The following is a 10,640-nucleotide window of genomic DNA, read 5'->3' as shown; positions in this document are numbered from 1 at the left end:
ATGATTATATTGAAGTTGAGCCCCCCTCTATTTCTGCCTCGTCATGCTGGGGAATATTAACCAGCTCATCAGTGCACTTGAAGGCTGACAGTGAGCTGCACCTTTTGACCCATCAAACACTGAGGTGAACCACCTGGACTGACCGATCTGGTAGCCATGGAGACCCAGGCAGAATGTGTGTGTGTCTGACCCAACTCTGATGTGATAGAGCACATAGCACTGATGTTATATGACACAGCACATACATACACACAGAGCAAAAAGGCACATTAACACATGACTAGACACTCATAGAAACAATCAGTTGCCCGTGAGTTTGGTATGAGAGGGAACTAAATATTGCTGACTCACACCAGTAACGATACATAATCTTTCAAAGAGATTAACTGAATTGAACGACTGTATTTAACTGAATTGAACGACTGTATTTAACTGAATTGAACGACTGTATTTAACTGAATTGAACGACTGTATTTAAACTGAATTGAACGACTGTATTTAACTACCCTCAATCTGCTCTCCTTCATCCCTCCATCTCTGCTCTCTCCTTCTTTGAAGACAGCCCAGGGGAGGGAGAAACCTGGCCCCTGCCAACCACACAGCCACAGCGACCGACAGGGGAGATGGGCTACATTCCTAAGAACATTCTTGCCACGAAATGCTACCCCCCTCACCCGCAGCCTTTCCCACACACACACACACAAACACACCATCTGTGACCATTTGTACCTCAGTGCGCCCTCCTCGTCCCCCCTCAGAAGGAGCCAGCCAGCCCTAGTACCCTAAATCACCAGGCCTGTTTGTCACGCAATTAGTCCTCTGAGATAGAGCTTAAAGGCTCCCCCCGTAAATTAAGGTAGGTAGAGTGGCACATCCCCCGTTAATCAACCTGGCCAGCCTCGGACCCCACGCTGGAGCAGCCCACCATCTGGCTGGGATTGGGGCTGGTGGTGGGGTGGGGGTGGGGTGGGGGGAGGAGAGAGAGAGAGAGAGAGAGAGAGAGAGAGAGAGAGAGAGAGAGAGGGAGAGAGAGAGAGAGGAGAGAGAGAGAGAGAGAGAGAGAGAAGAGAGAGAGAGAGAGAGAGAGACTCCAATCTATAGAGGGCACGGGCAGATAATTTCAAAGACTGAGAATCATCTGGCTGGGATTGGGGCTGGGGTGGGGTGGGGGAGGAGAGAGAGAGAGAGACTGGGAATCATCTGGCTGTGAGTTGGGGTGGGGGGGGGGGTGGGGGAGGAGAGAGAGAGAGACTGGGAATCATCTGGCTGGGATTGGGGCTGGTGATGGGGTGGGGAGGAGAGAGAGAGAGACTGGGAATCATCTGGGCTGGGATTGGGGCTGGTGGTGGGATAGGGAGGAGAGAGAGAAGAGACTGGGAATCATCTGGCTGGGATTGGGGGCTGGGGTGGGGGTGGGGAAGAGAGAGAGAGGAGAGTGAGAGAGAGAGAGAGAGAGAGAGAGAGAGAGAGAGAGAGAGAGAGAGAGAGAGAGAGAGAGAAGAGAGAGAGAGAGAGAGAGAGAGAGAGAGAGAGAGAGAGAGAGAGAGAGAGAGAGAGAGAGAGATACTGGAGTCATCTGGCTGGGATTGGGGCTGGTGGGGAGGGGAGGAGGAGAGAGAGAGACTGGGAATCATCTGCCTGGATTGGAGCTGGGAGGAGAGAGAGAGACTCAGAGAGACTGGGAATCATCTGGCTGGGATTGGGGCTGGTGGTGGGGTAGGGTGGGTTGGGGTGGGGTGGATTGTGTTGTGGAGGAGAGAGAGAGACTGGGAGAGACTGGGAATCATCTGGCTGGGATTGGGGCTGGGAGGAGAAAGAGAGACTGGGAGCTACTGGAATCTATTTAGACTGATCTCTCCTGAGCCATTTATCCAGCAGAGTCACACGACAGACCGGCAGGCCTGTTCCTCTGGCCTAACTAACACATCCCAATAGCAGGCCTGTTCCTCTGGCCTAACTAACACATCCCAATAGCAGGCCTGTTCCTCTGGCCTAACTAACACATCCCAATAGCAGGCCTGTTCCTCTGTCCTAACTAACACATCCCAATAGCAGGCCTGTTCCTCTGGCCTAACTAACACATCCCAATAGCAGGCCTGTTCCTCTGGCCTAACTAATACATCCCAATAGCAGGCCTGTTCCCCTGGCCTAACTAACACATCCCAATAGCAGGCCTGTTCCCCTGGCCTAACTAACACATCCCAATAGCAGGCCTGTTCCTCTGGCCTAACTAACACATCCCAATAGCAGGCCTGTTCCCCTGGCCTAACTAACACATCCCAATAGCAGGCCTGTTCCTCTGGCCTAACTAACACATCCCAATAGCAGGCCTGTTCCCCTGGCCTAACTAACACATCCCAATAGCAGGCCTGTTCCCCTGGCCTAACTAACACATCCCAATAGCAGGCCTGTTCCTCTGGCCTAACTAACACATCCCAATAGCAGGCCTGTTCCCCTGGCCTAACTAACACATCCCAATGGACTGGATAATTACGCAATTTACAATCATCACTGCTTCTATTACCCAGCCTGATACCATGTAGGAGAGACGCAGGGAGGGGAGGAGGAGAGAGAGACAACAAGCAACAGAGAGAAAGGTTGGTGAATAGAGGAGTGAGACAAAGAGACAAACGGAGAGAGAGGAGGGATATATGGTAAAGAAGGAGGCTACTGTATGGAGATAGAGACAGAAGGTGAATGAAGAGAGAAAGATAGAGAAGAGTAAAAGTAACCACGCAGAACAGCAGCTGCCCGCGGCAAGAGGAATATATACAGTTGAAGTCGGAAGTTTACATACACCTTAGCCAAATACATTTAAACTCAGTTTTTCACAATTCCTGACATTTAATCATAGTAAGAATTCCCTGTCTTAAGTCAGTTAGGATCACCACTTTATTTTAAGAATGTGAAATGTCAGAATAATAGTAGAGAGAATGATTTATTTCAGCTTTTATTTATTTCATCACATTCCCAGTGGGTCAGAAGTTTACATACACTCAATTAGTATTTGGTAGCATTGCCTTTAAATTGTTTAACTTGGGTCAAACATTTCGGGTAGCCTTCCACAAGCTTCCCACAATAAGTTGGGTGAATTTTGGCCCTCCTGACAGAGCTGGTGTAACTGAGTCAGGTTTGTAGGCCTCCTTGCTCGCACACACTTTTTCAGTTCTGCCCACAAATGTTCTATAGGAATGAGGTCAGGGCTTTGTGATGGCCACTCCAATACCTTGACTTTGTTGTCCTTAAGCCATTTTGCCACAACTTTGGAAGTATGCTTGGGGTCATTGTCCATTTGGAAGACCCAAGCTTTAACTTCCTGACTGATGTCTTGAGATGTTGCTTCAATATATCCACATAATTTTCCTTCCTCGTGATGCCATCTATTTTGTGAAGTGCACCAGTCCCTCCTGCAGCAAAGCACCCCCACAGCATGATGCAGCCACCCCCGTGCTTCACGGTTGGAACGGTGTTCTTCAGCTTGCAAGTCCCCCTTTTTCCTCACAACATAACGATGGTCATTATGGCCAAACAGTTCTATTTTTGTTTCATCAGACCAGAGGACATTTCTCCAAAAAGTATGACCTTTGTCCCCATGTGCAGTTGCTTTTTTATGGCGGTTTTGGGGCAGTAGCTTCTTCCTTGCTAAGCGGCCTTTCAGGTTATGTCAATATAGGACTTGTTTTACTGCGGATATAGATACTTTGTACCTGTTTCCTCCAGCATTTTCACATGGTCTGGGATTGATTTGCACTTTTCGCACCAAAGTACGTTCATCTCTAGGAGACAGAACACGTCTCCTTCCTGAGCGGTATGACGGCTGCGTGGTTCCATGGTGTTTGTACTTACGTACTATTGTTTGTACAGATGAACGTGCTACCTTCAGGCATTTGGAAATTGCTCCCAAGGATGAACCAGACTTGTGGAGGTCTACAAAATTTTTTCCTTAGGTCTTGGCTGATTTCTTTTGATTTTCCCAAGATGTCAAGCAAAGAGGCACAGAGTTTGAAGGTAGGCCTTGAAATACAGCCACAGGTACACCTCCAATTGACTCAAATGATATCAATTACCTGGGGCGGCAGGAAGCTTAGTGGTTAAGAGCGTTGTGCCAGTAACTGAAAGGTTGCTGGTTCTAATCCCCGAGCCAACTAGGTGAAAAATCTGTCGATGTGCCCTAGAGCAAGGCACTTAATCCTAATTGCTCCTGTAAATCGCTCTGGATAAGAGTGTCTGCTAAATGACTAAAATGTAAATGTAATTAGCCTATCAGAAGCTTCTAAAGCAATCATTTTCTGGAATTTTCCAAGCTGTTTAAAAGGCACAGTCAACTTAGTGTATGTAAACTTCTGACCCACTGGAATTGTGATACAGTGAATTATAAGTGAAATAATCTGTCAGTAAACAATTGTTGGAAAAATGACTTGTGTCATGCACAAAGTAGATGTCCTAACCGACTTGCCAAAGCTATAGTTTGTCAACAAGATGTGTGTAGTGGTTGAAAAACAAGTTTTAATGACTCCAACCTAAGTGTATGTAAACTTCCGACTTCAACTGTATACAGTACCAGTCATAAGTTTGGACACACCTACTCATTCAAGGGTTTTTCTTTATTTTTACTATTTTCTACATTGTAGAATAATAGTGACGACATCAAAACTATGAAAAAACACATTTGGAATCATGTAGTAACCAAAAAAGTGTTATATTTGAGATTCTTAAAATAGCCACCCTTTGCCTTGATGACAGCTTTGCACACTCTTGGCATTCTCTCAACCAGCTTCACCTGGAATGCTTTTCCAACAGCCTTGAAGGAGTTCCCACATACGCTGAGCACTTGTTGGCTGCTTTTCCTTTACTCTGCCGTCCGACTCATCCTAAACCATCTCAATTGGGTTGAGGTCGAGGGGATTGTGGCGGCCAGGTCACCTGATGCAGTACTCCATCACGCTCCTTCTTGGTAAAATAGCCCTTACACAGCCTGGAGGTGTGTTGGGTCATTGTCCTGTTGAAAAACAAATGATAGTCCCACTAAGCCCAAACCAGATGGGATGGCGTATGGCTGCAGAATGCTGTGGTAGCCATGCTGGTTAAGTGTGCCTTGAATTCTAAATAACTCACAGACAGTGTCACCAGCAAACACCATAACACCTCCTCCTCCATGCTTTACAGTGGAAACTACACATGCAGAGATCATCCGTTCACCCACACCGCGTCTCACAAAGACACGGCGGTTGGAACCAAAAATCTCCAATTTAGACTCCAGACCAAAGGACAACTTTCCACCGGTCTAATGTCCATTGCTCGTGTTTCTTGGCCCAAGCAGGTCTCTTCTTCTTATTGGTGTCCTTTAGTAGTGGTTTCTTTGCAGCAATTCAACCATGAACGCCTGATTCACACAGTCCCCTCTGAACAGTTGATGTTGAGATGTGTCTGTGACTTGAACTCTGTAAAGCATTTATTTGGGCTGCAATTTCTGAGGCTGGTAACTCTAATGAACTTATCCTCCGCAGCAGAGGTAACTCTGGGTCTTCCATTCCTGTGGCGGTCCTCATGAGAGCCAGTTTCATCATTGCGCTTGATGGTTTTTGCGACTGCACTTGAAGAAACTTTCAAAGTTCTTGAAATTTTCCGGATTGACTGACCTTCATGTCTTAAAGTAATGATGGACTGTCGTTTCTCTTTGCTTATTCTCTTTGCTGTTCTTGCCATAATATGGACTTGGTCTTTTACCAAATAGGGCTATCTTCTGTATACCCCCCCTACCTTGTCACAACACAACTGATTGGCTCAAACGCATTAAGAAGGAAAGAAATTCCACAAATTAACTTTTAAGAAGGCATATCTGTGAATTGAAATGCATTCCAGGTGACTACCTCATGCAGCTGGTTGAGAGAATGCCAAGAGTGTGCAAAGCTGTCATCAAGGCAAAGGGTGGCTATTTGAAGAATCTCAAATATAAAATATATTTGGATTTGGATTTGTTTAACACTTTTTTGGTTACTACATGATTCCATTTGTGTTATTTCATAGTTTTGATGTCTTCACTATTATTCTACAATGTAAAAAACAGTAAAAATAAAGAAAAACTCTTGAATGAGCAGGTGTGTCCAAACTTTTGACCTGTAGTGTATCTGAGGCAGACCGAAAATTTCTCTCCTTAACTTACCCTGGCATTCAGCGTTCCTCTCCTCGAATCCCGGGTTACACAGGCAGTTCCCGATAGGCACCAGCCACTCTCCGTCCGCCCCGCAGTACATTTTGGGAACGTCACGCTCCTCTGAATTATCCACGCAGGATCCTCGGACTTCCACCAGTGAGGAGGTATCGGCCCCGGTGATGGTGTCAGGGAACTGGGCCAGGTTCCTCACAGCCAGGGGACACTTCTTATAGAACACCCTGACAGACACCAGGGCGATGCAGGCTCCCACGTCCTGGAAGGCCAGGTAGAAACCCTTCCGGGATAAGGCTCCCACGTCCCTGACCTCCGTGTTCAGCTTCATGATGCGATCTCCGATGTCCACCTGGGTGAAGCTCTCGTCTGCCGCCACCGTGTCGATCTTGCCAAACTGGTTCTCTCGGATGTAGCGCTCCTTGTCGTTGTTGGACTCGTAGTAGTAGAGGTTGAACGTCTCCTTGCAGGTTCCCATGACACCAGGGAGGCTGTTACAGTCGCGCAGGGTGAACTTGATCTCGATGTAGACGCGCTGGGCGCCACCCCGAGGAATCCAGTCGGTTCTAAGCCAATTGTTCTGGTTGGGTTCCATCACATTACACACCTGGTACGTCCTGATGGGAATGTTCTTCTCATCCATGATGCTCACCTCCTCCCACTGAGGAGAGACACGGAGACAATGTTAGGAAAACATCTGACAAACATTATGTCAACATTAGAAAAATCTGAAAAATGGTAAGCCACATAAAAACATTGACTTGCAGACATACATTGAGAAAGACCATTACAAAATAGTGACTCAATATCTGTGTCTCAGTAGGCCAATTATTTAATGGCCTAACTTGTCAATTAATGAATAATAAATGCATGACAAGGCCTAATATAAATAGTACGGCCTGTTATAATGAAACTACTACTGGTAAGTAGACATAGGCCTACTGTACTGTGTTCATTCCTGACTAGTACCTTTTATCGCCTACAAATTATTTTGGAGAGTGAGAGGGTTTTGACAGCACACATGTGGATCGGGTGTATGGATTACATTATCGACGACTGGCTGGCTTATTTTTATAGGAGCAATGTTTGTTTTACTTATGATAAAGTCCCCGCTACTAAAGAGCATAGGGTATATTGCGTTTTGAAAGGCATTGGGCTCATTATGCCATGCTCTTAAATGTCCAATGCAGCTGTTTTTATCTCAATATCGAATCCTTTCTCTGTAACAATTAAGTACCTTACTGTGATTGTTTTCAATTGTAAATGGTCAAAAAGAAACAAAAATAGCTTCTTAGCAAAGAACAATTTCTCAAGCAAGAATTTTGCTAGGACTGTCTGGGAGTGGTCTGAGTGGGGAGGGGAAAACTGAAAACTAGCTGTTTATTGGCAGAGAGGTTTGGAAATCTCTTTCTTATTGGTCTATTAAACTAATTTAACGCCTTGTGATGTGAACAGGCAGGCCAAAACTCCATCCCACCAAAAGAGGCTGAAATTTCAGGCAGTCTTTTCAAACAGTTCTTACAATAAAAGGGCATTATTGTCATTTTCACAATTTCACAGTATTATTTGACCTCATAGTGTGGAAATATATATATAAAAACACAGGAAAATCACGTTTTTCACTGTACTGGGCCTTTACATTTTTCATAATATGGTTTAAAAATGGATTAAGAATGTATTGCATTTAAAAACAAGAGCAGACAAGCCAGCCTTCTGCTTGTATCTGGTTAGGACTATATACAATTTAGAGAAAGAAGTCCAAACAGAGCTATTACTACGGGAAAGGATGTATCCTGTGCTGAATTTGATTCAACGTGTTATCATAAATAATCTCGTTCAAAACCCTATTCCTTTGAGTAGGGGAGATAACGCTAAACATGGCTGAGGCTCCGATTTGAGAGTGTCCGTAACCTCCGCTGCTCTATTCCACCGCTTTCTTCACTCTGCTTGGCCCTTTATCGTGGAAATCAACCGGCGTTGCAGATAAGGCCGCACCTTTCCCCGATAGCGGAGGAGAGGGAGAATGGGGGTAATTGGTCGTAATGAGGTGAACGCAGGCCTGTCGGCGCTGCCAGCACCCTGTCAATCACTCCGCCTCGGAGGAAACGGCTGAAGGAGGAACAGACTGCAACGAACAGAAGCACACACGAGCCAAGTTCATTGAGCAACAACTCAACCCAATGGTGAATAAAACAAGAGTTGGAGATGCGGGGCTGAGACAAAAGGTCAACGTTTTTTTATGGGTCTATAGCATACCATAAACAGTATCACTAAAATATAATGGATATGCCAGAAGATGTATGAAAAGAAAGAAGAATGTAATTCCTCTTAGATAGCTGTCCTGTAGCTCAGTTGGTAGAGCATGGCGCTTGCAACGCCAGGGTTGTGGGTTCGTTTCCCACGGGGGGCCAGTATGAAAAATGTATGCACTCACTAACTGTAAGTCGCTCTGCATAAGAGCGTCTGTTAAATGACTAAAATGTCAATGTAAATAGCATATGCTGCTCTACTTTGGGCCACCTTGTTGGTTTAGTCTAAAACTAGAAGATGGTTCCGTGCAATTGTTCAGACGCCAGTGCTGCTGCTTCGGCTCAGGGAACAACTGACAGGGGAGTGTGTGCCAGACAGGCCCCAGTCGCACTCTGTACATGATCAGCGCAACTATATATATCCCAATTAGACCGCGGGATCACGCATTTACTCCGATCACATTCCCTATCGCTTTATGGCCCAATCCAATCCTACGGCGAGGACTGAAACCCGCTGCCCTTTCCCTTCATTCATCCATTCCAAATGGCCCTTTCTGTGCTGCCAAGTTCCTCTCCCCCGCGCCTCAATGTGGGAAAATAATATAAAGTTTCTCCACAAAGATCGATTCAATCCGCCATCTATTCAGGAAACCCGACGCCCGCTACAGTATCGGACTCGAATCTGACGATTATGGCAAGTAGAGGGAGAGAAGGAGGGAGGGGGCCGGTAGGCTATAGAGGACAGCATCTCTCCATTTTGACTCAATGGGTGACTCGCGTCCTAACGAGGGGCACTTACCCCTCCTTCTGTTGGGTTGGCGACCCAGCCCAACTCTCCCGCTACGGATCTGGAGTCCAGTAACGTCACTGAAACACATAGAAAGAGAAGTGAGCAGTTATAGGCTGTTCATAACACTGATGATATGTAACCTTTTCCTATAGCACCTACAGTGCTAATATACCGTTTGGAAAAGCCACCGTGCTGTTATGTTACCATAGTTGGATAGTTATGCAGCTTGATCGAGGAAAACAATTATGTGCAATCTGCTCAACGAAAAACCAATCAGAAATAGGCTAATGATCAATGTGTAACGACGTATCTATAGGCCATTGTCCACGCATATAACTCCATAAACTATGTAATATGTTTGCATTACTCAAATGCGTAATTTGGATATATTTTTTCAAGGGGATTTGTGATTAAAAACACAAAGGGACCCCATTTTACGGGGATTTGATATTTTGTATAAAGAACAATGGGTATTGTCATTGTAACCTAGTGAGTGAAACTCTGGATGTTTGGTCCTCTGTAGCTCAATTGGTAGAGCATGGCGCTTGTAACGCCAGGGTAGTGGGTTCGATACCTGGGACCACCCATACGTAAAAATGTATGCACACATGACTGGAAGTCGCTTTGGATAAAAGCGTCTGCTAAATGGCATATTATTATTATTATAATAAATAGGCCTAGATATTGGAGACTCCGTTTGTCTGTTTTAACTCGGGTCCTGAGGTTCGCTGATGATCAATCGATGTAAATTAGAGGAGCTAAATTAATTTGCTTCAGTGTGAAATCAAAAATAATCCGTGGTGAGATTTCAATAGCCCCTTATCTTTCTTACTGCAATCCTCTCCGTGCGCAGTGATGAAAATCACAATTTTAAGCGCTGAAATACGCATTGAATTTAACAAAAAAAAGTGGATTTCATTTAAGATGTTAGCATTTATCTGAAATTACTTGGCTTAGGTAATTATTTGAGTATTGTTTATTGTTTTGAAGTTAATGCGTTTGACATAGAAAATGCGCAAGAGCCACTTCATAATTGAATGGTTATGAACTAAAATAACATGGCTCATTTTATAACGGGGGCTTTTGCACAACGGCCTTGCACAAAACCAGACACAGACATGTCCGCCAAAGCAATAATGATTGCTGTATAAAATCGAGTCTTTGTAGCCTATATGGCTCAAGAAAAAACTAATTTTGTTGAATAAGGTGACTGTTGCCTAATTAACAGAGACTGTGAAGTAAGACTTCCCAGCACTCCACTCGGACCCTGCTAGAGCCCCATATAGACATCATACGCTCCGGCTTTCTGCCAAGAGCTTTCAACAATTTGGGTAGCAAAAGGACCTAGTAGCCTACGAAACAAAACCTTTGATGGGTTTGACGCATATGGAAATCCAATGTCAGAGAATGCATGTTGTTGAGCAAATTAATAGTG

The 10,640-nt window shown here is 45.1% G+C and overlaps 1 protein-coding gene across 1 annotated transcript in view; it reads right to left on the bottom strand.

Annotated features, from left to right (window-relative positions):
• Positions 1-10,640, bottom strand: part of LOC311101991 (ephrin type-A receptor 4-like) — a gene marked incomplete at its 3' end in the record, with an annotated part of 35,331 nt that overhangs the window by 24,406 nt on the left and 285 nt on the right. The window contains exons 2-3 of the mRNA XM_084143217.1: positions 9,215-9,282; positions 6,164-6,827 (exon numbers count right to left, since the gene is read on the bottom strand). Of these exons, the coding sequence (XP_083999343.1) occupies positions 6,164-6,827; positions 9,215-9,282 (732 nt within the window). The remainder of the gene's footprint in view (positions 1-6,163; positions 6,828-9,214; positions 9,283-10,640) is intronic.

Source organism: Coregonus lavaretus (genome assembly GCF_964263955.1).
Source record: "Coregonus lavaretus genome assembly, chromosome: 26".
Taxonomy (NCBI): domain Eukaryota; kingdom Metazoa; phylum Chordata; class Actinopteri; order Salmoniformes; family Salmonidae; genus Coregonus; species Coregonus lavaretus.
The sequence above is the reverse complement of the archived record's forward strand: the minus strand, read 5'-3'. Positions and strand labels throughout refer to the sequence as shown.